Consider the following 26,910-nt stretch of genomic DNA (forward strand, 5'->3'; position numbering starts at 1 on the left):
CGGAAAACTACTGTGCTGTCTACAGTGGCCCTTTTCCGGAACAGTTTTCCGGAAAAAAAACTTTTGCCCGAACGGGAGCAGCATAGTTTTTCCGGAAAAGCACTGATGATTTTACATGAGATCGTCAGTGCTTTTCCGGAAATTCAAGCGGCCAGTGTAGACAGCTGGCAAGTTTTTCCGGAAAAGCGGCTGATTTTCTGGAATAACTTGCCAGTGTAGACACAACCCTGGAGCGTTGCCCTATAGATCAAATGTTCCATTGGGCCAGAGCGGCCGTAGAATGCTCCCACCTCTAGCGGTAACAGGGTGCTCTAAGGGCAGCGTTAGACCCGAGTGGCGATGTGGTACTCTGCAGGTACCGGGGAAAAGAGGAACGCAGGGCCAGGGTTGGAGGTCGCTCAGGGTTTGTCTTTATTGGTGCAGTCTGCTCTTGATGTAACGCGCCATCTTGAAGGCCTTCATGTTCAGCGTCCCTCCCTGGATCCCCTTCTTGCCCACAAGAATGAGGCACACGGGGCTGGCCAGGGCGACTGTGACAGCATGGGTGTAGGCGTCACTGTTCTCCTGCTGTTTGGTCCGGAGGTCCATGGTGTAATTGTGGGTGTCGTCTGCATAGAGATTGTCCCGGATCACCAGACACCTGAGCCCGCCCAGCGTGGCTCCCCTGGTGAGCAGGGCATCTCTGTTCCGGCCCAGGAGGGCTTGGATCTCCTGCTGGCTCACGTTTGCCAGAACCCCGCCGGGGTGGGCCGCCAGCAGCTGCTGGTGAGCCACGGAGATCACCGCTGCATCGCAGCACAACCCGTCTCTCATGGAGCTGCTGACGTACTCCTGCCAGCCTGACATCCTGTGGGGCGGGGAGCAGTCTATGCCGCTGACCCGGGAAGGGGGGGAGGAAAGTTCCTCTTCACTTGGCGCAGGGTAAGGAGGCCCCTTGCTCGAACCGCCACGTTCCGCCCATGCAGTCTCTGTCCGTGAGGGAATGGCTTATCTCAGGCCAAGCGGAGGGAGAGGCTCCGTCTACTGGGACATTGTGCGCTTCCTCCCGAGCCCCACGTAAATCCCTAGTGCTCACCAAACGAGACTTACACGCCGGACTTCCAGACGCCGAGATCCTGCTGTGGGTGTTCTCTGCACCAAGCAACCCCCACCCGTGATGCCCTAAGCAGCTGGCCCGTGGGTGTGGGGGCTTAGCTGCCCTCCATGGCTTCTGAGCTCAACTCTGGAAACCAGCGAGTGCTAGGACAACAATGAAGTCGTGTCTCCTTGTGATGTCACAGTGTCCCCTAACCGATGTCGGTCTGAGCAGTTGGTGCGTCCGTTGCTGTGGCTGCAGGACTCTCCTTAACCGTTTTTTCCTTGTGCTCTGCGTGGGGGAACACACGCACTGATGGAATTGTCAGGCCTTCCTCCTCGGCGGCTGCGTTCCTCCTTCCCAGCCGGCACTGCTAGAGCAGCGGGGTTCAAACTTTTTTTTTTCTCATGACCCGGATGAAGAAAATTGTCCATTCTCATGACCCAAGATAATTTGACTGGACTGGGGCTGAGCTTTGGAGCGGAGGAGGGGACTCCAGTTTGGGGGGGGCCAGGGCTGGGGCAGGAGGGGCTGACCTCGAGCGGCACCCGGGCAGCGGAGGAGCTAAGGCAGCTTCCTGCCTCTCCTGGCACCGCAGACCCTGCTGCACCCTGGAAGCAGCCGGCAGCAGGTTCCCAGCCCATGGGAGTGCAGGGCTAGTGCTCGGGGCAGCGGCAGTGTGGGGAGCCGTGCGCGCTCTCTCCCCAGCCGTGCGCGCTCTCTCCCCAGCCGTGCGCGCTCTCTCCCCAGCCGTGCAGTCTGCGGTGCCAGGACAGGCTGGTAGCTTCCTTAGCCCCCCCACTGCTCACCTGCCCCCCCCTCCAGCCAGGAGACCCAGCGCCTGACATTCCAGGGCCCAGTACCGGGCTGCGACCTGTTGTTTTGAAAGCCACTGCCCCAGAGCAGCTATTTTAATTTGAGGCTTATTCTGTAAGGACCACTGCCCCAGAGACCGCCAGCCCTTCCACCCTAATGTCCTCCAGCTTACAGGGCTGCCCCCTCGTCCGTTTGGGCATTACTGCCCCCTGCCTCAGTTTCCCCTGCTCAGATACGCAGGCCTGGGGTGACAACCAGTGCACCTGTGGCCGGGGCAGCTGAGTGGGGGAGCCCGGCCGGGGGAAGGAGAGAGCATGAAGCTGTTCTGCAAGAAGAAAAGCAGAATTTACAAACGGAAATAGAGGCTGGAGAGGAGGCATTTGCTCACTGCCTCCATATCACCTAGGCAAGGCGGGTGAGGTGAGCCCTTCTCTCGAGCTAACGTCTGGGGGCCCGCTCACGAGGGGGGAAGGAGGCAGCTGCTCCAGGGCCTGGCGGGGCAAAGAGGGCAGGTGCCCTGGGGTCCAGCCATTGCTACCGTGGCAACAGCCACCCCCAGAGCTCTAGGCCACATGCACCATGGACCGGCTGGGGGGGACCAGCCTCCACCCCTCCCTGCGCCTGCTCCTGCTCCTGCTCCTGCTCCTGCTCCTGCTCCTTCTACCCAGAGCTACCTCCTCCCACCTTGCCCAGGGCTGGGCAAAATCAGCCCCCCTGTGTGAGAAACGCACATTGGAGCTACACCCGTATGAGACAGGTGGGAGGTGCACAGCCCCCCCTAAGCCCCTGCCAAACTTTTAATTGTCAATGGGGTGCCCCCACTTGTCCCCTCCCTGCCCCTCGGGGCAGCCCTCTCTCCACCCGCAGGCGCTAGTTGCCACTGGCTACACCAATCTTGTTTTCACCGATTACGTTATTACGCCTCTGCTGTTCTTACGGCTGCTTCCCCGGGGGGGATACCCGCAGCCGGCACCACAGAAGTGGAGCGAAATAGCTCAGCTGAGGAGACGGCAGGGCCTGGGCTCTTCAGGCAGCAGCAGCTCTGGCGCTGGCTTGGAGCTAATGGTGTGAACGCGCCCTCTGGTGTAAGCGGCGGGAGCCACTTTCTCCAGCCGTGGCACCAGACAGGGAGGGCGCAGGGGGGAAGTGGGAGCCTCTCGCCCTTCCCCAGGGGCTGAAGTAGCTGCTCCCCACAGAGGGCTGAGTTGCAAGCCGGGGAGAGGGAGGAAAGTGCTTGGCCGTGCCCTTTCTTCCTTGCCTCCTGCTGGCCTGTTGCCTCCTGGCGGGTGGTTTATTAGCAACGGGGAAGGTTGACCCCATCCCGGGAGACGCCTGCTGCAGAAAGGCTCGGGCCTCTCGCACAAGCGGCCTGCACGCTGCTGCGACCTGGGGTTGGCCGTGAGGCTGGAGGGGGGCGTGAAATATTTCCACACCCACAGGGTCGGTCTCTGAGCCCCGGCTCTCTCCCGGGCAGCACAAGACTCAAAGTGGAAACTGCCCATTGCGGAAAGCTCCCACGAGAGGGTCCTGAGGCCAGTGCCTCTGAGCATAGGAATCGATCTCCCAGGGAAGTGCTGTCGTTAAGGACTGGGATGAGCATAGAGGACCGGTGCGGTTCTCCCCCGCTGGGCCAGAGCAATATGCCCATAAAGGCAGGGTCTCTATGGCAGGATAGGGACCGGTCCCCCTACATACGTGGTCCCAGCACTGCAGCCATGCACATGCAGCTCCGGCCCCTGGGCCGTAGGTTCCCCACCCCAGCAACAGGGCAATAGCTGTGTTCCTCCCCGGCAACCTTTGCAGGCTGGTGCCATCTGCCAGTGCCCCCTGCGGCCTCGCTCTCTGGGCAAAGGGGTTTGTGTAGGGCTCTGATGTACCCCGGGAGGCAGCGGCACGTCCCCTGGGGACTGGAAGCAACGGGGTCTGGGCCGAAACACCAACTGAGATGAGAAAAAGAGTATTGGCTCCGGAAGCAAGCTCAGCCAGATCCCGTAAGGGAGAGAGGTGTGGCTGGCCAAGGCAGCTAGGGAGGGGCCAACCCAAGCGGTGATGCCAGAGAGAGGGGGCCCTGCTGCCCAGAGCAGGTAGCTTCCGCTGGGATTCTGAACCGATGGCCTGGGGACCAAATCCAGCCCTTGCCTGGATCTGGACCCTGAGGCTCAGAGTCCCCTTCCCCCCCCGCCCCTCGCCCAGCATCAGGGAGCCATCGCTGGCGCTCCTGCCCTGCAGCACCCCCAGCTACCTCCTGCCCAGCCCTCCCACCTCCAGCCTGCTCCTGCACCCTCCCCGACCCCCCAACTCCCTCCCACGCCAAGCCCACTTCCCAGCAGCCCTCTCCCACACACTGAACCCCTGTTGGTCCCACCTCAGGGCCTAGGGTGGTCCACAAAATCTACTATACCCTGGGCCTCCCTAGTCTCTGGTGTGCAAGGACAATGTGGGGAGCATCTTTCTCCTGCGTCGGGGGCCACGTTTTGGGGGGGCGGTTGGGCAGGGGCTTTGCTTCTCACTTGGAGGGAATGTGCGTCAGCAGCAATGTTCCCTCTCATCGCTTCCATCCACGTGTGGAATAATTTGATGTGCACTGAGGCATGTGCATGTGCACGGCCAGTAGAAGCAAATACGGCTGTGGGGGCTCTGCTAAACAGGTAGGCGGCACCGGAGTCTCTCCTGAGTGGAAGCGCCCAGCTTCCGGGGAACACTGCTCCGCAGGCCGAGGTGGGTCTTTTCCTGAAGGGCGCAGAACCCGAAGGACCAGCCTGGTGATGCTTCTGCTGGGGAAGCATCCGCCTGCATAGGCGGCCGTTCTTGCTCAGCCCAGGGCAGCGTACAGACGCTGGTGTGGGAGCACTGAGTGACTCCTTCCCATTGCTTGATGCCTGGGGTACGGTCATCGTTGCTTGCCCATCTCCCCTGCTCCTCTGGTTGGGGGGAATTTTGCATTGTCCTCTCCCTCCCCCTACACATCCTGGCCCTCTCTCCCTCACTAGCCCCCTAACCAATTAATGTACCTCTCCCCATAGACAGCTGCAATCAGGGCCGCATTATGACTTTCATGGGCCCTAGGCGCTCTTGCCTTCGTGGGCCCCTTCCTCCATTAAAAAAAAATATTAAAAATTATTTTTGATATAGCTTTAAATACTTCAACATTTTTTTCTGTTTTAGGCAAAATTTAATAGATTTTCGTGGGCCCTAAAAGTTTCATTTTTTTCTGATGCGAGGAAAAAAATTAAAACATTTTCCTTGACCCTAAAATTCATTTTTTTTCTTCTGATTTTAAAAGAAATTAAAACATTTTCGTGGGCCCCTAAAAGTAGTGTGGGCCCTAGGCACTGTGCCTGATGGATAAGTCGGCCCTGGCTGCAATGTCGCTTTATCATTTATCTGTTTTTAAAGATACCGAGTTCTTTCCAAACGGATGGTTATAGATGAGCAAGAAGAGCTGGTAAGTGGGTTAAATAATGTGTGGGTAATTCATTATTGATTATATGTGGGGACATTACCCCTCCTCTATCTCATCTGCCCCTCTCAGCATGCTGCTGCTCCTTTATTGTGGGTCCAGAGAGGGAAGAGACTGAGTTAACCCTGGAAGAGGGGTATCTAAACTCAGTGGCTGCGTCTAGACTGGCATGATTTTGCAGAAATACTTTTAACGGAAAAGTTTTTCTGTTAAAAGTATTTCCGTAAAAGCGCATCTAGATTGGCAAGGATGCTTTTGCGCAAAAAGTGTTTTTGCGCAAAAGCATCCATGCCCATCTAGATGCGCTTTTGCGCAAGAAAGCTCCGATGGCCATTTTAGCCATCGGGCTTTCTTGCGCAAAAAATGAAGTTGCCTGTCTACACTGGCCCTCTTGCGCAAGAGGGCTTATCCCTGAGTGGGAGCATGAAACTGTTTGAGCAAGAAGCACTGATTTTGTACAGTGTAGACAGCTGGCAAGTTTTTGTGCAATTGCGCAAAATCTTGCCAGTCTAGCTGCACCCAAGTCAGTGCTGATGTTTTTCCATAGCTCACTTAGAGTGAACGCTATCTGCACAGACGTTAGGAAAATTGAAATATAGCCGTTCCTAGGAGCGTCTCACACTCAATAAATGTCCAATTAATGAGTGACTAGAAGGTTTTTCACAGGACTAATTAAAGAATTGATTTCTGGGGAGAGGACTTGGGACGTGTGCTACCATCTGCCTTCCTCCTTGGGTCTATTTCCAGAACTTCCAAGCAGAAACAAAACGAAGCGTCGGAGAATCGTCAGGCTAAGATGAAGCAAAACAAGATACTGGGGACGGAAGGGAAGAAAAGGGATTCTGGGCACAGTTACTTCCCAGTAATCAAATCATGTTGTTACCTGCACAAATTTCTCTATCCCTTCCGCACTGTAGGGTCGCACCTTGAGCCCTAGGAACTGGGTAAAGGTGTATGTCCCTACAGAGTATGTCAAACATACATCTTTGGGTTCCTTTGTCTTTTACATAGAAACCCAAAGATGTATGTTTGACAATGTCATTACACGGCATGGGGATCTCGAGTCTTTTAATACCTTCAGCAGCGTGACAGCCCTGTAAGTGGGGTCCAGGTCTGTGCTGTTCTGTGTTTTTGACGTTATTTGCTCCATTAGCTGGTTAGTAAGAGTGCCTGCCCTGTAATCCGGGGGGCAAGTCACGTTCCCCTGAGTGCATTGCAACCTGGAGCAGTGTGACTCACCTCCCTATAATTCAGGGTTAGGTTTCTGCCTTCTTGCAGTTTTGGCCTCGTGTCCTGCTAGCAGTGTAGTCAGCGTGAATTGGGATGCACCTCACATCGCGCAGATGTATGGGAAATACTTTGCTCTTTAATACCTTTTGAGCATGACCGCCCTGTAATTTGGGTTTGGGTCTCTGCTTTTTGCTCCCTGGCATTATGCACTTTTACCTTTCTAATTAAGTGACTTCCCTGTAATTGGAGTGCTGATCGAATCCCTCTCCTTTATAAGGGATTATTTTAGGCCCTTTCAGAGTATGACTGCCCCATAATCAGAGTTCAGGTTTCAAATTGGCTTCTGTGATTACGTTCCTTAGTTCAGGTCACTACACAGTAATCAGGGTTCTAGTCTTGGTCAAATTTAACACTGTGGGTGGAGTGACCTGTTCTGTTCTGGGAAGATCCCCCCTTTGTTTGGTACAGGTGTGTTTGGGAGAGCATGTGATACAAAGTGGGTTTGAAATCTTTTTATTTATGAAATGTTTTATTCAGATGATCTTGCTAATATTGAGAAGCTTCAGAGGGCAGCCGAGTTAGTCTGTACAGGACAATCTTAAAAAACAACAGTCTGGTAGCACTTTAAGTGCTACCAGACTATTTGTTGTTTTTTAAGTTTTTGCTAATATTGCTACTTCATGATGTGTGAAATGAATTAACTAAATTTGATTATACCTGCTTAATAAAAATTAGAATATTCCATGCTAAATTAACAGATTTGTCATATCAATTTACTTTGCTTTCTATAGCTCCTTATTTATTAATGTATTGATATTAATGTAATCAAATGAAATATATACATTCAGCTATTGTTTCAGTTCTGTCTTTGGTTAAATAAAAAGGAATTTGATAAACTTCTGCCAAATTTTGTTAGCATTGAGTTTAATTTCATTATCTATGTTTTACCTTTTCTGTGTAGTCATTGGAAGTAACTACACTCTCATGGTGCAAGTTTTCACTTTTTTTCTTACCTCACATTTTGGCAGACTTCAGTGTGACCTTGAAATGAGAGTGAAAATCTCACTGCCACTTAGCTACATAAAATTGCTTTCTTTGAGCTTTTAAGGTGCAAAAAAATGGGTGTTTGGTTCCTTCACTGCTCACAAGCTTGTAGATCGCCTACAGACCCTAAATCATGCTTCTTAAGCACAGTTTATGAGACTGCTCTTTCTATGATAAGATTGGTCTAAAATTGGCAAGTGCCTCTGGTTTCTGCAGCTTTCTGTTTCAGAGTCTCTAAAACGTTGCTTTAATTACATATTAAAAATTAATATTGCGTTAATCTCTTCAGAAATTAAATTTTGTGGTGTACTACATTTTCTGTAGGCTGCTATCTGTGAGGTAGTGTGGTCTAGAATACTGGCCCTGGATTCAGGAGACCCGGTTTGTACTCCTGGATCTGTTACTAGTCCCTGCTGGAAACAGGGCACTGGACTAGATGGACCACTGGTTTGACTCCTATATTATTCTATTGTGTTTGGCCATTGAAGAAAATGTCCTTCAGTAAGGAGTCCACGAGCATCTTTATATAGAATGGGAGATGGAGGCTTAAGGCTATGTGAAAATGGAATTACATTCCAGGAAATTCCCCAGATATCCTCTGTAGGTGACTCTCTGTCTCTCTAAGAGGTACCCCTCCTTCCCTCACCTTCATACCTATTTGCATGGCCCCTGGTGCTCCATACCTTCTTTTAGGTGCTTCCTCTGTTTCTGAGTGGGGTCCAGGGCATCTGGGACTCACTTGATGCTGTACTAGGTGGTAGCCCCAAAGACCATAAGAGGTCTTTGGAGATCTCCCTAAACTACACCTCCGTGTGCTGCAGCTTCCCAGGCTGGGAGCTAGATCGGCCGCACAGAGGAAAGACGCAGACAGCAGTCAGTTCTAAGAAGCAGGGGGGAAGCAAAGAGGCGGATTTCAGAGACAGAGTGAGGCACATGGAAGGAGGGAGAAAGGAAGCTGTGGGATTGGGCTTCTCAGTGAGAAATCCCAGCCAAAAACAGGGTTCATGAATGGGGGGGGGGGGGGGCGGAGTCCCAGGGTTACTGTTCCTGGTGCTCAGGGACTCAACAGCCACCAAAAGGAATCAACCCTACTGCAAATGCATCACCCCCTCCTCCAGGAAAGACTCCACACCATGGAATCCTATTACTCCCTCTACCCCGCTCATCCCCGGGGAAAGGTGAGCAGCACACTCACACATGGAAGCATCCTGCTCTCCGGATGGAAACCAGGGCGGAGAGAATGAGTTCTACCTGGCTTAGAAATGCCTGTAGTCCTCCCCTCTCCACCTATTGTGACCCCTGCTGGTTTCCCTTCCAGCTCTGCAGCTGCTCCTAGGAGAGGCTGTCATTGTGCTGGGCCTCTACAAACACTGAACCAATACAGCCCCTGACACAAATAGTTCACTAGCTAAGAAAATGGATGACGCTGGACTTCACTCCGCCTCAGTTCCCTGACTTGCTAGTAATAGTGCCTAGCACCCATAGGGGTTGTGAGAGTCAACCGACACATGTTTTCCAGCCCTCGGAAATCCTGTGATGATTGCAATTTTATTCATTCAGACTTTTGTGGGGTTTTAATTTTTTAAAATGATAAAAACAAGCATGGAAAAGCCAACATTTGCATTTGCATTTTGGGGAGGGTTGTGTTGCTGCTCTTGTTGTTGGTCTCTCCTTTGCCCCCGCTGTGTCACTCCGCAGGAAAAGGAGGCCGCGTGACATTCGTAATTGAGCTGCTGTTAATTGGACTTGAACAATTGCAGGAGCCTGCTCGGGCCACGCGCCACGTGGGCTGCACCCACCACCCTGCGGGGACAGAGAGCACATGGAAGGCACCATTCACTGCGCGGGGGGGTGCTAGGGCTTGATCACGTGGTCTGCACTACTGCGCACTCCCCCTTTCCCCTCCATTTTGGTCGCCTGGGCGGGACCTTGCCGGGATAGTCCCAATGGGAGGCCGGCGTTGAGTGACAGGCAGAGGCGAGGGCCAATGGGAAAGCCGTGGGAGCGCCAGGCGTCAGGGCGAGGTGCTGGGGCTTGGCCGTGGGGGCGGGAAGTTGAGGCTGGTGCGGAGCGTCGTGTCCGGCCCGGTGAGGGCAGCCACCTCCCGGGGGCCCCTCCCGTGGGGGGTTCGGGGGGGGCCCTCGGGGGGGCAGGCAGGGGGGCCCCTCCCGTGGGGGGTTCTAGGAGGGGGGGCCCCTCTCTGGGGTGGGGGGCAGGCAGGGGGGCCCCTCCCGTGGGGGGTTCTAGGAGGGGGGGCCCCTCTCTGGGGTGGGGGGCAGGCAGGGGGGCCCCTCCCGTGGGGGGGGGGGGGGGGTTCTAGGAGGGGGGGGGCCCCTCTCTGGGGGGGGGGTGGGGGGGGGCAGACAGGGGGGCCCCTCCCGTGGGGGGTTCTAGGAGGGGGGGCCCCTCTCTGGGGTGGGGGGCAGGCAGGGGGGCCCCTCCCGTGGGGGGTTCTAGGAGGGGGGGCCCCTCTCTGGGGTGGGGGGCAGACAGGGGGGCCCCTCCCGTGGGGGGTTCTAGGAGGGGGGGCCCCTCTCTGGGGTGGGGGGCAGGCAGGGGGGCCCCTCCCGTGGGGGGTTCTAGGAGGGGGGGCCCCTCTCTGGGGTGGGGGGCAGGCAGGGGGGCCCCTCCCGTGGGGGGTTCTAGGAGGGGGGGCCCCTCTCTGGGGTGGGGGGCAGGCAGGGGGGCCCCTCCCGTGGGGGGTTCTAGGAGGGGGGGGTCCCCTCTCTGGGGTGGGGGACAGGCAGGGGGCCCCTCCCTTGGGGGTTTTAGAAGGGGGACCCCCTCCCTGGGGTGGGGGGAGCTAACAGGGGCAGGCAGGGGGGCCTCCCATGGGGATTCTAGCAGGGGGTCCCTCCCTGGTTAGGGGTGGGCAGGCAGAGGGTCTCTTCCCCCAGGGGTTCTAGCAGCGAGGGCCCCTGCTCAGGGCTGGCACTGGCGATACCGCGATGGGCGCTGTGCATGCCGTACATGGAGCCTGGCCCTGGGGAGAGGCATCCCTGAGCTGCCCCCCTGGATGTCAAGCAGGGGTTTCCCCCAGGTCCCCGGCCTGTGGGTGACCCCCCCCTGCCCACTTGTACATGCCTGCACAGCACGAGTGTTTTCTCTCCGGCAGCCTCGCCATGGATCCCCGAAGGCCTCCTTTCCAGGGCGCTGCGCCCTTTCGCATGCCCTGTGGGTCCCGCCTGCTCGGGCCTCAGCAGCCGCCGCCGCCGCCGCCGCCTGAATATTTGGTCCGAGGCAGGGCAGCGTCTGTGCCACATACCAGCAGGATGCAGAGGGCGTCGGAAGAGCCGGGGCAGCCGGTGGGGCTGGTCCAGGAGGTAAACGTTCCGCGGGGGGCACGGTCCATGTGTTTCTCTGGGAACATCTTGCTTATTCATTTCTTTATTGGTATGACTGTGCTGCGTAGAAGTCCTGGGGCTCATTTACAGAACCTGCTCGCAGCCCCTAGGTGCTGCATAGATTGGTTGAGCCAGCGGACGCCTGGGATTCCCAAATGGAAGATGTTGATCTCTTTTGGGGCGTGTTTGTCAAGTGAAAAGTGTCTTAGCTGACATGCTAAACATAACCATGTCGATGTGGCAACATGAGCAGCAGGATGGACTAGTCCCGTCCCAAGTACAACCCATGAGGGATCCTGGTTATGTACTTGGGTAGTGGGACTTGGGTGTCCCTAATGCTACTACAGCTATACATCTATGCTAGCTTGGTCAGAGCTAGCACAGGTGTATCTGTGTAAGCTGTAAATTACGCATTCTAGGTCCATTGTACTTTGCACTGATCCTGTGTAGAGTCAGTCTTCTTACTGTGATTGTGAATCCTAGAACTGAGAGGGATCTGGAGAGGTAGTCCAGTCCCCTTCCCTCACAGCAGGACTAAGCACCATCTAGAGTCCATGGGTTCCCAAACTGGGGGGGGGGGGAGGCATGAAGAAATTCCGGGGGGGGGGGAGGGCGCAAGGTAACTCAGCCCCCGCCTGTCAATCCCCTCCCCACCCGCTAAGTTTTGCTGCTATTTTTGTTTTTTGGCCTCGGTAAGTTCCTTTTATTTTCTCAACAAGTTTTGCTGCTGGTGGGGGGGAGAGGGAGAGGGTTTCTCAAAAATCAAAAAGGGGGCGTGATGCCGAAAAGTTTGGGAACCCCTGATCTAGACCATTCCTGACAGGTGTCTGTCTAGCCTGCTCTTAAATATCTCCCGTGATGTGAGTTATTCTTGTAGCAACAAGCGGAAGGAAAAAGCAGGTTTTTAAAATCATAAAAGTTGTAGTAGTTGTCTGGGAGGCCTGAGGTATGGAACTATCTTTTTTAAATTGATTGGCTCTCACGCTCTCCCTTTCCCTGTAAAAAACCATAAATTTCACTTAATTGCTCTGGGTCATTTCAACTCCAGTGTAAAATGTTTTGTTTGCAAGGAGACCTCTTGGGCAGGATTGGTAGAAGCATATTTTTGCTCCCCTCCTTAAAGAGAGCCATATAACCACCTCTCCCCCTCCCCCCATTTCAGAACTATACCTTCTTAAAGACGACCTTAATGGGAAGAAGAGTAGCAAAATCTGACTCTTTTGATATTTTTAATCTGCCATATATTTGAGTGTGTCTGTCTGTGTGCTTGTCTCTGTTCAAGAACTCCTCCTAAACAGTACGAGCTAGGACCACCAAATTCGGCAGGCAGCTTCCTCTTCTCATAACTTAAAGCAAGGTCAGGGTTTGGTTGTGCCAGGACAATGGGAAGTGCCTGGAATGGGATTACATCTCATAAAACCATCCAGAAAAGAGACACAATCACCAGGCAGGTGAAAGTGCTGGCTGGGAGCATGCCCTCCTGCCTGGGACTGCCCCAACCCCAAATCTCCCACCCTCCAGGCTGAAGCTCCCTCTGCCTCCATTTGTAGGGGGACATTGCTGGCTGTTCCCCTTCATCAGGAAGCAAGGGGAAAGTGCCCCGTTTGCTGCATTCCTCACTCTGGCTGGGGAATGCAGGGGGCAGATGAATTTGGTCCTGCCCCAGTCGGGGGACATGCACCCCTCTGCCGGCTGTGCCTGCTGGGGCTGCAGTGGCCATGGAGAGGTGCTTCTCACTTGGCCCCAACCTGCTGGGGTGAGAGAAGGTTGGGTTTTTCCCCTCTCCCCAGGGCAGCCTACATCCTGACCCCCTCCTCCCCAGCCTCACCCCAGAGCAATGATTTAAATGAAGAAAAACATACATTGATTAAGGACCTGAGCAACGGGGACTTTGTTTGGTGGAGTAGAGAGCCATCTACTGGCAAAAAATGCAACACATCTACTATATGTTTGAAAGCGTATAACAAAAATGAATTGGTTAAGGGTCTGAGCAAAGCTGGGTAAATCTTCTAGTTCTTAATGTAACAGTCTGTAAGTAGGAGACCTGCTATGGCAACTTTATTCTTAGACTGTAAGCTCTCCAGGGCGGACTGTCTCTGGTTAGGTGCCTACACATCCGTGATAACGCTGCAGTTGCTTAGGAAATAATTGTAGCAAATATTTTAGTGTCTTTGTTCTAGCAGAGAATATTGTTTAGTGTTAACCTAAGCCAGTGTTTCTCGACCTTTTTTTAATAAAGTACCCCTTTTTCAAAAAAAATTATAAGTAGCAGTACCTACAGTTTTCAGACACATACATTTTTTTTCTGCCATTGCAATACATTTGTTTAAATAACTTAATCATACCCAGGTGGGCGATGAAATTTTGGGGTGTAAAACGTACAAAAATAATACAGTGCTGTAAAACTTAAAACAAAAATTCAGTTTTCTCCAGATTTCAGTTGACGTACCCCCCCCCAACTTCTCTCAAGTACCCCCAAGGGTACTCGTACTACTGGTTGAGAAACACTGACCTAAATAATTGCAACTAAATAGCTGTTCTTATTGCTGTGTCTGATGATATCAGCATTAGCGCAGGCTAAGGAGGGGGCCGCACGAGTGTGTCGTGGACCATACGTAGAACCCCAATGGGCCGGTGTGGCTCTCAGGCTGCAGGTTGTCCACCACTGGATTAGTAAAATAAACTGACTGTGCTCACTGCAGCATGGGTGGTGTCTGAGTGTTCCTTCTCTTGCTCTTAAGAGGCCTGGCCATCTTCCCTCACTTTATGAAGGTACAGCAGCCAACTAATTTTAAATTTAAAATCTTTAGCTTTAGAATGAATTGCTGCCTGGCCGTTGTAAATGTGTAACTTGAGGTCTGTAGCCTACAAATCTCTGTAGGGAAAATTTACAGCTGCAGTAAGTGGATCTGTGGGGCGGGGCGGGGGGGGGGGGGGGAGAAGCTAAGAAAACTCTGCTTTTGGTCCACCTGGGTTGCCTGGAAACACTGCTGTCAAATCAACTGCCCCCTTAAGAGTTCCGTATAGAGACTTTCCTTACTTTGTAGTTATACTTGAGCACCCAAGAGAGAGTTTCTTGCATGATACATCTCTTGGAAGTACAGCAACATTGAGACTGTTGTTCCCTTAGGTTTCTCTCTCTATTCTTTACATTGTTCTCCTTTGGCTTTTGGCAGGAGCCTCTTGCATCTGTCACAAGTCTGCCTTCCATGTTCCAAGGACTTGGTGTTGAGACAATCCCAAGATCAGCCATGGGACAGACAGTTCTCCCTTGGGGTAAGTTATCTCAGTCTTCTACAAGTTTCTCTTCTGTTCCTGTAAAGGCTGCTTTGTGGTGTAGTATTTTAACCTCCCTGCTATGTTGGGAGGTTTCTTCAGGCACGTTTTGAATCTGTCCGTTTAGGTCGAGGCATCCTGGGCAGGGGAATGGGTGATATGGAGGTCAAACCTAAAGCCGTCATGCCACTGCGACCCAGCTTTCCGTCACCAAATGTAATGCCAGCTGGGGACAGCAAGGTGGAGAGAATGCCGCTTGCTCCTGGCACGTGAGTAAAACGTGGGTCTGAGCCAAACCCTTCGTTCAGAAAGAGCTATGCATGTGATGCTTAGTTGGCAGAAGCTTTTACCTAGCAGTGAGCTAGGCTGGCGTGCTGCAGGTGTGCAGTGTATGTAGTAGGAATAGTAAAATGTAAGTAATTAACCGTGTAACTGTGGAAAATTGCAGAGGTTACATGAAGGTGGCAGTTGGCTCCCTGCGAGCTGGTGCATGCAGGGAGTCGGCTTTAAAGCCAGCTTCCTGCATGTACTGCCCCCCCCCCCCCCGCCCACACACATCTGCATTGCTGATTCAGATGCAGTAGCGCGGGGTGGGCAGGCAGCTCCTCATGTACCCATGTGCTCATCGCTTAACTGTGTACAGTTATACTCTCACATCCATGGACATCACAGATAATGGAGATGGCTTAATGAGCTAAACATCAGGCTTGAAATATGAATGCTCCTTAGCAGCAAAGGTTGAATCCTGGCAAAATTGACTCAATCTCTTATTTTGCCAGGGCAGGTAGATCGAGTGATGTTGTTTGCCACGTGGTGGGTAGGGATGCTAGTGACTAGTCGACTATCTGATAAGCAAATGCTTATCGGATAGTTGAGTAGCCACTTGACAAGTCACTTCCCCCACGCGCGCACACACGCACGTATGCACGCATGTGCGGGAGGAGCAGGAACTGGTTCCCCCCAGCACTGGCTCTGCGGGGGGCAGGAGAGGCAGAGGCACAGTGGGGAAACGGTGCTTGTGGTTCCCACAGCCTGTGCTGCTGCTTTTGAAATGTACAAGAGCCCTCTGGGGCTCTTGTACATTTCAAAAGCAGAAGTGCTGCAGGGAACATGGGGTGAGGGGGAACTCAAGCAGTCCCTGCTCACCCATGCTCTCTGCAGTGCCCCTCCCCCCCCCCCCCCCCCCGCTGCCTCTGAAAGGCACGAGGGAGGGGACAGGAGCCAGTGCTGGGGGGAGCCAGCTGAAAAACAGCCCCTGCCTGTGGCCAGCCCTGGCTGCTGCGAACAGGGGCTGCTGGGGAGCAGGGTTGGAGAAAGGGTCAGTGATCTGCTATATATTGTAAAGATTTGTGTCTGTGTGTGTCTCTGCCCCCCAGCTGGGGGACAGGCGCCCCTCCTCCAGCTGTGGCCGCTGTAGCAGCCATGGACAGGCGCTTCTCATCCGGTCCCAAGCTGGGGTGGTTCTCTCTCCCTGGGGCAGCCTATATACTCAACCCCTCTCCCCCACCCCCACCCCAGAAAAACTATTTCAATTAAGAAAAAGAAAACCGATTTGAGTTAAGGACCGGAGCAACGCCAGGTAAATCCAGTACAAATTACAAATAAGAATGTAACACAGGGAATTGTCTTTTACTGGCTCGTGGGGAAGGCGTAGGTGGAACTTTTTAACAGCACTCGTCCATCTACAATGTCTGTGCCTCTCTCCTAAAACTCCCTGTGAAAGAACGAGGTGTCACGGGCATGCTACTTTTGAAGGGTTTGGGCTCTTGAACGGGGATACTGGGGAGCTCTTGGGGTCTAAAGACATAGCTGTGCCATTTGGTGAAGGACAAATCTGAAGAAAGAACAGATGCAGCTCGCAGATGTGTGATGAGTCTGGCAGCAGTCTGGTTCTTGGATGGATGTCATTGCGTGTGAATCTTGGTTTTCAACAAGCTTCAGCCTCAAAACTGAAGGAGTGAAGTAAAAACCGATCAAAATGTGTGTTAAACATAACCTGCGTCCACACCAGTCAAGTAATCTCCATTATAATGCGGGGGGAGGGGAGGGGCCTAAAGCAGGGGAAGGATTAACATCTTTCCTTTTCATTCTTGCCTCTGGATTCAGAATTCTTGGCCGTGGGCTAATGGAATCGCCACCTGTCCCTCTTGGAAGAACAGCCATCCCGCTTGGCAGGATGTTGTACAAAGCTCCTACGGACTCGCCTTTCCTGCGCCCAGCCATGCTTCCGCCTCCACGCTCACCGCCACTGCTGTCAGCCCCCCAGCTTACACCCCAGCCAGAAAGTCCTCCACCGCCCCTTGTTGAACAGATGGAGAGAAAGTAAGTGAGCAACTTGCCATACCCATTGCTAGACCTCTCTTCAATCAGCGGGGACGTAGATACCGTAAGTGGCTACTGTAGCCATGTGTGCTCTAGAAAACCTTAAAGTAAACCTGCTGTTCAGTGGTCTGGCTTGGCACCTGTCGGGCTCATTGCTGCAGATTCTTGTATGCTATTGGGGGGAGAGGATGCAAATATCTACCCCTCATATTGTGCATCGATCTCTTCTGAGCTGTGGCTTTGGTCTTGGGTTAACAAAGAAGTAGGACCCGGTGCAGAGTGGAAACCACAGAGGAAGAGCAAAATTCTGTGAGGGGAGGATTTCTTAGGTGCCATGAAAACACTTGGGCTCACTTCAGCATCGCAGCAGCAGTTCTTTGAAACGCAGCCTGTGTAAGGCTTTTTGCAGCTGCTGTCTTACACTAATTTGCTGATTGTACAGCAGGGGGAGCCATGTTGAATATATTGTAAAATAGACCAGCTATCTGGCTCCCTGACTTATTTTCGGACGAGTAACATGGGTCATGCTGCAAAGGGAGGGGACAATACTAGTGACCTTCAGGAAGACCCTTCCAAATTCTACACAAACTTCACACAGTCTGAATCAACAGTGTTGCAAAGCCAAGCTGGAACTTATCTCTTAAAATTAATATTTTTTTAAACAGACAGTGTGATAAGAACACACGTAGTCACTGAACAAACTTGGGTAGATCGCTTAAAGTCCACTCTTTCCTTAGTTTGCCCATCTGTAAAATGGATGCAATATTTCCTGCCTTACAGTGGAGGGTGGGAGTTGAACATTTATAAACGGCTTTGAGCTGTGCATGTGGAAAGTATTCATGAGATGTTCTCAGTGCCTACTAACTGTTACACAGGTGTAAAGTATAGAAGAGGTCAAGGAGTGGTGTTGACGCACTTAGACTTTTTTTTTTTCACCAAATCCTCAGCTAATGCTGTCATCCTGTTTTGCCTCTTCGCATAGAGAAGCTATTGTATGGCCTTTGTCTTCCTTCCCTTTGTATTTTTACAGAGAACCGGTAATGAAGCAAGGATCCAAAGGAACAGCTTTTCCCTTAGGATTGAATCTAATTAAAATACACTGCAAAAATGAAGCTGTTTACCAATACCACGTGACTTTCAGGTAGTGGCGCTTTGCACAGTTCAACTTGTATCTCAATTTATAGTGAGATTTGTAGCGGTGTTGAAATAAGCAGTGGGATTAATGTGACATCCATGAACTTGCTTCTCAGAATTTTTTTAAGCAATTCCTGTGGAGATTTGGAGGACAGAGTGCCCAGGGAAAACATTATTAATTTAAAATTTCACAAATCCTGAAATTAAGCATTGGGGAAGATACTGCCCTCTGCACATCTGGATTTAATTAGAGGAGTGTATGGTAACAGTTCTTTCAGAATCCTTTTGGTGGTCACACAACTATCCTGCAGGTGTGACACAATACAAACTCTTTTTCTTGGCATAAAGCAGGGCTACGTCTACACTGGCCCCTTTTCCGGAAGGGGCATGTAAATTTCACTAGTCGTCGTAGGGAAATCCGCGGGGGATTTAAATATCCCCCGCGGCATTTAAATAAAAATGTCCGCCGCTTTTTTCCGGCTTTTAAAAAAGCCGGAAAAGAGCGTCTAGACTGGCCCCGATCCTCCGGAAAAAGTGCCCTTTTCCGGAGGGTCTTATTCCTACTTCAAAGTCTTATTCCTTATTCAAAGTAGGAATAAGACCCTCCGGAAAAGGGCACTTTTTCCGGAGGATCGGGGCCAGTCTAGACGCTCTTTTCCGGCTTTTTTAAAAGCCGGAAAAAAGCGGCGGACATTTTTATTTAAATGCCGCGGGGGATATTTAAATCCCCTGCGGATTTCCCTACGACGACTAGTGAAATTTACATGCCCCTTCCGGAAAAGGGGCCAGTGTAGACGTAGCCCAGGGGTTTTCAAACGACGGGTCGTGATCCAAGACTGGGTCGCAGAATGTAAGGCCCTGAGTCTCGTGGATGCAGGGGGATGGAGGTGAGCAGTGGGGGAAGCTAAGGCAGATACCAGCCAGTCCTGGCATTGCAGACTGTGCTGCGTCTCAGAAGCAGCTGGCAGCAGGCCCAGCACCTAGATGGACGGAGGACGGAGAGAACGCTCAGGGCTCTGTGCACTGCCCCTGCCCCGAGCACCAGCTCCTCACTCCCATTGGCTGGGAACCTGCTGCTGGCCGCTTCTGGGGCTCAGCCTGGTCTGTGGTGCTAGGAGAGGCAGGAAGCTGCCTTAGCCCCCTCTCTCTCCTCCCCCCCCCCCCACTGCACCATGGACCAGGAACCCCTCAAGCCCCTCCTGCCCCAGCTGTGACCTTCCCTCCATTCCCCCACATCTGGAGCATCCTCCTACACCCCACCTCAGCCCCACCCTGGAACCCGCACTCCAGTCAAATCATGTTGGGTCGCAGCATCTACCCTTTTCTTTAACGGGGTCATGAGAAAATAAGCGTGAAACCCGCTGGCATAAAGCATTAAGATCCTACCGTGAGTGTTAATAGATACTCGGGAATAGCCACTAGGTGGGGCGAGTCACAATATCACGTGCTATTGTAAGTCTTCATGGCAATAAGACACAATCCTTACCCTGTGGCATCTATGTCAATAGAGAGTTGATTTGAACTCTAGTTTTCTTCTTGTGCCTTGATATGAATCTGCACATGGCATTGACTTTTTTTTCTTCTATTGCGGCTTTATGGGCTCGTGTTTGGGTTCTGGCTGTGGCAGGATTGTGTGGTGTAATACTAGAGCCCTCTGAGAGCCTGTAATCATGACAGTAGCATAAATTAGAAATGGAATGCATAGTAAAAGGCTATTGCAGACATTATAAAGCATTCTCCCCCCTCCCCCCTTCTCCTTTATTTCTTGATTTGCAGCCCTAATGTGGAATGCAAGAGTATGCGCTTTGGGATGATGAAGGAGCATAGGTCTGTGACGGGAGACGTTACTGCATTTGATGGTTCTATCCTCTACCTGCCTGTCAAGTTGCCTCAGGTAAGACGTGATACCGGTGCAGAAGATACACAGCCTGACTCTTGCATGGTGCCACGTGGTTTCAGCTATTATAAGGGGCCAGATTATAACATTCCAGAACATGGCTTTTTTGAAATGTGCAAGTGAAACTTATAAGTAAAAAGTGCAGGTGTTTTATCCTGTGACTGGCATATCCTAAACCAGTCATTCTTAGGGCCCTGGTTGGATTTCCATAATCCACTGAATATCTGTGACATTCTTGTTAGCCTTGAAACAGCTGAGGACATCAATTGCTTTAAATGGCTTTTCTCCTTATTCCCAAGTAAAGAGAAGTGTATGTTCCCCATACGTTTCCGGGACGAGAGAGAGGAATCGTCTGCCACTTTAACAGATAGAGATTCGGAAAGGCACCTAGGATGTGTAACTGGTCAACTTGGAGCATATGGCAGGGGATTGTGACTTTGGTACCATTTTTTCTCCACTTTGTAGAGTGGCTGCACAATTGGCAGTTTGGGGGACGCAGGACTAGAATAGATGAGGGTCTGGCATGTTCAAATTGGTGTATTTTTAGCAGAGTGACATGCAGGAATTTTGCACAGTGCCTGTTGGCACTAACCTTTCAGGAACACAAAACTGATTCACCAGCAGGCAGTGTGCACAGAGATTTACCAATATAACTAGGTCTTGGAAGTTTCAAGACTGCATCCCTACATATCTCTGTGTCTAGTGGGTCAGAATAAAGATGAAGATGTGGACCCCCATCTGTCTCAGGGACTGGATGCGGGAGAAGGGTGCTGTGATTTTGCCAGCCATGCTTCAGGTGGAGTAACGTGCTGAAATCCAATACTTGCATCTCCCCAAAAAGTTGGCCTCCCTAGTGGGGATATTTTTGTACGGAGGAGCTCCTGCTTGGAAGATGCTGGATGCTCTCATGTGATGCAGAGATGAATCCTTTGGGGCAGCAGGAAGGGCATTCTCAGCTGCAAGGTGGCTCCAACGGGGGTTTCAATTTTAATGGTCTGAGTCGTTTCACTTCTTGCTGCTACTAAGATGCCTTCATCCCTGCACTAGACGGTTGAGCTGACGTGTCAGAGAAAGACGGATGGAGCGGAAATCAGCATAAAGCTGCAGATGACTAGAATTCTAGAGCCCAGCTCAGACCTGTGCATTCCGTTTTATAACGTGGTCTTCAGGAGGTGAGGAAAATTTGACTTGTCAGGATGCTTAACCTTTGACTTGTGTGTGTGTGTGGCTGCCAGCTAGTTGACAAGGCGTCCCAGCCGTGTAATGCCTGTGCTCCATTTTTACTCAAGTTTCTAAGCAGTTGTATCCATAGGTGACTTGTGACAACACACAGGAGGGGCACTGGTCCCCGTACTTGCACCAAAACTTTAATTGCTAAATGGGGTGCCCCCAAATGTCCCCCTATTCTTCTGGGTGGCCCTCCCTTTGCTAGTTGCCCTGGTCGCACCACTGATGCATAGGGGAGGAGGGGTTGTGGAGAGGGAATTCTTCAAAAAATATAAAGGGAAGAAGTTTGACTCTTCCAAGCTAGATTCGGGGATGAGGGAGGGAGCTACTGTACATATACCAGTACCCTATTGCTACAGAGTAATTTTTGCAGACACCTGCATTCTAATCTAAAATCTGTCTGCTTATCCTGAACCATGGTCGGTCACCTCATCAGCTGTTTAGGTACTTAGCCTAACCATCTGGCTTGCCTTATTATGAAAGCCAGAATCTCTTGCAAGAATTCACACACTTTGCATGTGTCATCTGGGACGTGGCAGGTTTCAGTCCTGTTTCAAACAAATCCAGGAGAGTCTTTCTTGTCTTGCATTAGAACATCTATTTTAGTTTTTACTGTACTGTATCGCTATACTCCATTTCCAGGGCATGGTGTATAGAGTTCATTCAGGCAGATTGACTTATAAGCAAATGTTCTTCCACTTTCTTTGCTTTGTTTTAAGGAACACTCATTTTTGGTAAGAGCTCTCTGATCCTGATCCTGCATGATTGTCATTGACTTCAGTGTGTGCAAGATCAAGACGGACGGAGAGCTGGAGAAATTAACTGTTAAACACAGGAGCAACCATTTTATTTTTTTTCCACACTGGGAGAGTGGTGAGACACAATACCAAGAACCATATTTTGGCTCATAGAGAAATCGAATGCATCTGTGTTTGTCCGATTACTTTATTTTTTCTTCCATGTTGAAGTTGCATAGGGTTTTGTTTTTTCCGGAAGGCTCTGTTTCTATTCTCCAATTTTCTTTGAGTTTTTCAAGCTCTTTAAAATGAGTAAAATATTTTTTATTTAAATGGTCAACATTGGTAACTTATGTTAATTTTTAAGATTTTTTTTGGTATTGGGTGTGGGAAAACTGTAAAAACCTAATGACTACAATGCTCTCACGAACACTTAAACAAGTCACTTAAGCTTTTGTGTTGGATTTCAACTTTTCTCTTCTACTGTGTTACAAACATTGCACCTTTGGGCCGGTTCAGGAGAACCTGAAAGTGAAGCCAGCTAATCTGTTTTCATTGCCCTGGTTGTGAGAAATGCACAAGTAAAAGGCAGTTTATTGGTGAAATGTAGATTAGATTTTGAAATGGTTTCAATTTGAGGTCAATCCTTGAGGAGGCCATTTAGGGATCTGGGGCAAATCTGTCCGGGATGGGGCTTGGTCCTGCTGTGAGGGCAGGGGACTGGACTCGATGACCTCTCAAGGTCCCTTCCAGTTCTATGAGAGAGAGAGATATTTAATCTCAGGTGGTGGTAGATCCACAAACGTACAGACTAATCTGATAGTGTTTAAACAAATGAATACAATGACTTAAAAGGCTAGTTTTTCTGTGCACAAGCAATTCTAAAAGGGGACCTGCAAAGGGAGGGGAAATGTTTTTTGGGGGGGTTCTTGGAGAAGGGAATGCTTTGTTTGCTTTCTGATAAAAGCCTGAAGTTTGTTTATTTTTGTTTTCGGAAAAGATTTTATATTGGAAATTCAGGCCTTGTGTGCTCAGTCTTTACGGAACTGTTCTGCTTTACTGCTCTGTCTTCTGTGGGTAACTAGAGAACTCTTAGATTATGGTACAGCAGGAAATGAGACCTGAACCAGAGCAATGGAGAGATGGATCCTAATCTCTGTTCTTAAATTTCTTGTTGTTGTTGACACTTAGTTTAACTCAAACACCGACAAACTTGCTGTAGGAAAGAACTGTTCAAGATTCAGCAACTCTCCCCTCCCCGTGTCCTCAGCTGAGGTCTGGGAACTTCAACAAAAACAGGAGAGATGGCATTCCCGGGATATTAAGCTAGAAAAACAAACCAGGAGGAAAAAGTTTAAAATCAAGTTGAAACCTGTTTCAGCTGTCATGCGTCAAAAGGGAAAAGGGCACGTACCTTAGATGGTCTTTCTCCTAGCAGACTATTACTTTCCTTTTTTAGTGCACAGAGGAGCCAATCCTACAAAATGCTGAGTTTTCTCCATTCGTATTGGCTCTGTTGTATGTTGAGGGTATGAAGCACCTCACAGATCAGATTCTTAAAAACTATTTTGTAGTGTCTCCCTAACGGTGTGAGCGATGCAATGCAACTTTAATGGTGACATTTATCTGCCCCCGCCCCCTGAATCTTGTAATTACCCTGCTTTTCTATTCTAGGGTGATGAGAATGTTAGATTTGAAACTTGTTGGGAGAAATTTCTATGACCCCACCAATCCTACAGTGCTGCAGCAGTATAGGTTAGTACTATTATTTGTCTCTGTGCTTATTGGCATGATCTCCAGGCATCTTGCAGTGCTGAGGGAGATGAGCCTGTCCTTTCAATATGTTAGTCTAAACAAGCTGCTGGTGGTGTGCAAATGTTTCACATTCTAACGGCCTGTTTTGCGGAGAGTAAGCCCTGTAGTTGTGGGCTGCTGGCCGGAATGGGTTGGGTAGGAGAAGACCTTGGCTTGATCCTGCCAATTAACCTGGCAAGGGGAGGATGCTGGACTTTGGAAATGTCCAGTCCGTTATGTTCCACCAGGACAAAGAGAAAATCTCTCTGCTACTGGCTCCCAAGCCATTAACAGATGATTATTCGCACTGTGGCAGGGATGTGAACGACGAGTCGTTCCACCCCTTTGCTCCCTCTTTCTGATAGAGGCAGCAAGGGCGGGAGGAAGAGGAGGTGGTACCTCAAAGCGGCAGCTGAGTCCCCAGCTGACCCTGGACTCCATGCAACACTGCCACTTCCTAATGCTGCGGGGAGCACGGGGACGGTTTGAGTCCCCCAACCGGCCCCAGCTGTTGCTACACTTCAAAGGTGGAGGTGCCCTATCGAATAGTCGAAGCAAATTGCATCGACTATTCGATTAGCTGATTAAGCGAAATGTAGCATCCCTACACCGTGGTAGTACACAGAGGCTTCAGCCAGGATTGGGGCTCTGTTGTAATGATGGTCCGAAGACTACAGATTTCGAGGTAAATATGGTCCCTGCGGCTAAGTGCACTGTCTGTGCAAGCAAAAAGAAGCCAGCGGACAAAGTGAGAAGAGTGGTGGTTGACTCACATTTTGTCTCCCAGCTCCTTGTGAGCAAAAGGCAAGTCCCACGGCAGTCGTGCCATGCAGAACCCTTCGTTAATCTCTATCCTCCTTCAGGGCGCATAAGCCAGGATAATGGCGTCTGTCTCTTACTAGCGGCTAAACCACTCGCAGAGGTTTGAGGCTGATGCTGCCTCTGAGCGAATGGCTCCAGGCCTAGTTGGTGCTTTTGGATCTTGAGATCTCAGGGGTCAGCTTGTGCTATTGATTTGCGTGTATAGGCCTCTCGCCATTGTACCTGTGCACCTCCATTCTAGAAACTCAGCCCTTTGTCATGTGCCTTGTCTGAATTCTGAGGTGCCAGTTTGGTCGTTGTAACCTGAAAAAATCTGACATGCGGTTCAGAAACATTAGCTGAGATTCTAGCTGCTGGCTGTGTTAAATGTATTCCCTGTGCCACGCTTGCCTTGTGTTTGCTGTACAGTTTCACTGGCAGAACAGCTCAGATACTGGAGTTTTGGATGAGCACGCCGATACACAGGCAATCTGCTTTCCCACAGGTTGCAGATCTGGCCAGGTTACTCAGCCAGCATCCGGAGGACAGATGGAGGTCTCTTCCTGTTGGCAGACGTCTCCCACAAGGTTATCCGAAATGACTCTGTCCTGGATGTCATGTGAGTAAGAGAAGATGTGAGAATTAAACCTCTAGTGGGCTCAGGAAACAGGGATGGGGCTTACAGAGAACTGCTGTTTCCGTAAGTGTGCCATGAGGAGTAGTTCTCTGAAAGGGGGAATGTGGTGATCCCATAGCGTTATCCTCTGAACCACCACAAAGCTTCAGGGAAGTGCAACTGAGTGGGGAGTCTAAGCATTGTTGTTTGAATCTTTTCTTTCACTGCAGAGCAGTTACAGCACAGATAATGCAAGATTCCCCCATGCTGTCTCGTTAGTGCAATTTATCCACGACCTAGGGCAGGGGTGGGCAAGAGAGCCTCTGTGGGCCGGATCCAGCCCGTCAAGCAGTTTGATCCGGCCTATGAACACCCTGCTGCTCCCCCGCCCCAGGTCTGGGGAGTATGGAAGTTTCATGGCTCCGCCCCTTCTGGGTGCCCCCTTTGAAAATTATTGCCCACTTTGACCTAGGGAATCTTATAATTGTAGTTCTTCCTTGTGTAAGAAGGTGGCTGAAATCTGAGGGCTTTTATCCATCCCTCTCCACAAAGGAATGCAATCTACCAGCAGAGCAGTGACAACTTTCAGGACGAGTGCACCAAGTATGTAATTGGCAATATCGTCATTACCCGGTATAATAATCACACGTACCTTATTGATGACATTGACTGGAACAAGACGCCGAAGGACAGTTTCACCATGTCAGATGGGACAGAGATCACCTTCCTGGACTATTACAGGTAGACGCTTCTGTACCGAGGGAGGTGGTGCGGGAAGAAGAAGAAATCTGATGGGCAACCAACGTTCAACAGCCAGGCTTAGCTTGGGCTCCATTCTGGAACATTGCCCGTACTTTAACTTTAATGCAGATGTAGTCCGAGCCCTGAGTTTCTCTTCTCTAGTTTTGTATGAGAGTCTCTTCCGCAAGCCGGGAGCTGAGCTGGTTGCCCTGGGATGAGGAAAGTGCTGCTTTAAAAAAATCTTCCCTGACTTCTTTTTCAGCAAAAATTATGGGATAACCGTCAGGGAGGCGGACCAGCCGCTGCTGATCCATAGACCCAGGGAAAAGCAGACTCCCCAAGGGAAGGTGAGTCGGTTTTGCAGCTGGAAAGCCTGGGTAGTGGGATTTTTCAGCACTCGATTCCCAGTGAACAGCTGGCAGCCTTGGTTTGTGAAGCTGTCTGCTCAAAGGCAACAGCTTCCCTTGTAGTCCACGTGCCATAATCCTGCCCTGGAAGGGGCCACTTCTAGGTGGCAGAGGGATTCTGTCCCCTTGTCCTAACCGGCCTTTGACCTCTCTGCTGAGGGCATTTAGTGCCCAATGTGGTGGCATCTTAGACACTCCCTCCCCCAGGTCCTCCCATCTAACCATCCAACCTGTTTGATAAGGCAGCGTTGGTCGCTGTGCTGAAAACGCCTCGTTGCCAGTCCTCTCAGCCAGCCGGCTCTCCGCCTGCCGCTCTTCCGTGGCTTCTTTCAACCGCCCGGTGTTCAGGGTCGGTTGCACTTGGTGCGGGCCCTTCCCATGGCCAGAAGCAAATTGCTTTGCAACTCGACAAAGTCATAAGGTCGCGAGTGTTCGCTGGGAAGGAACCAATGAGGCCATGCAGAATGCCTCCTCAGGTGCCCTTTTGAGCCCCGTCAAAAGTAACTGGGATACCAGTAGTGACAGAAACAGCCCCATGCTGTTTCTGATTCCAGTCTCTCTTTTTGGCAGTTCAAGCTTCCCCCCTTTTTTAAGCGGTTTCAAGGGCTGGTTGCATCTTTCATGTGCCCAGCATGGCTGGGAAGAACCCAGCTGGCAGTCTGTTAATATGTCCTGGCTCCCGTTTCCCTTCAGCTTCAGAGGGGTGAGATTCTGCTGCTGCCCGAGCTCTCCTACATGACCGGGATCCCTGAGAAGATGAGGAAGGACTTCAGAGCCATGAAGGTTGGAGCATTGCCGCCGCAGGGCAGGTCTTGAGCCCCCCTGAGCAGATGTTTCTCTTTGCTTATGTCCTCTGCTCCCTCTCCCAAGACTTGCAAACTGGTGCGCAGGAGGTGGATCTAAGATCCAGTTCACTGGACCGGATCGCGCTACACGTCTCTCGCAATAACATTCAGATTGACTGATTTCTGTCTTCCCAGTGGAAGGAG

The 26,910-nt window shown here is 51.0% G+C and overlaps 1 protein-coding gene and 1 pseudogene across 2 annotated transcripts in view; one reads left to right on the forward strand and one right to left on the reverse strand.

The window, feature by feature from the left end:
• Nucleotides 1-411: 411 nt before the first annotated feature.
• On the reverse strand, nt 412-846 carry LOC102446484 (profilin-2 pseudogene; annotated as a pseudogene).
• An 8,654-nt stretch (nt 847-9,500) lies between these two features.
• PIWIL2 (piwi like RNA-mediated gene silencing 2) overlaps nt 9,501-26,910 on the forward strand; it is a 41,333-nt gene continuing 23,923 nt past the window's right edge. Inside the window, exons 1-13 of one of the 2 annotated variants that reach the window (XM_075910751.2) lie at nt 9,501-9,649; nt 10,741-10,948; nt 14,146-14,245; nt 14,373-14,514; nt 16,352-16,567; nt 17,598-17,708; nt 19,478-19,595; nt 20,646-20,770; nt 23,237-23,317; nt 24,663-24,776; nt 25,326-25,514; nt 25,777-25,861; nt 26,615-26,704. In XM_075910751.2, coding sequence (XP_075766866.2) covers nt 10,748-10,948; nt 14,146-14,245; nt 14,373-14,514; nt 16,352-16,567; nt 17,598-17,708; nt 19,478-19,595; nt 20,646-20,770; nt 23,237-23,317; nt 24,663-24,776; nt 25,326-25,514; nt 25,777-25,861; nt 26,615-26,704 — 1,572 coding nt within the window. In that variant the 5' untranslated portion in view covers nt 9,501-9,649; nt 10,741-10,747. Of the gene's footprint in view, nt 9,713-10,740; nt 10,949-14,145; nt 14,246-14,372; nt 14,515-16,351; nt 16,568-17,597; nt 17,709-19,477; nt 19,596-20,645; nt 20,771-23,236; nt 23,318-24,662; nt 24,777-25,325; nt 25,515-25,776; nt 25,862-26,614; nt 26,705-26,910 lie in introns of both variants that reach the window. The other variant, XM_075910750.2, reaches the window with a different exon arrangement.

Source organism: Pelodiscus sinensis, chromosome 28 (genome assembly GCF_052426305.1).
Source record: "Pelodiscus sinensis isolate ZL-2025 chromosome 28, ASM5242630v1, whole genome shotgun sequence".
In the NCBI taxonomy this organism is placed as follows: Eukaryota; Metazoa; Chordata; order Testudines; family Trionychidae; genus Pelodiscus; species Pelodiscus sinensis.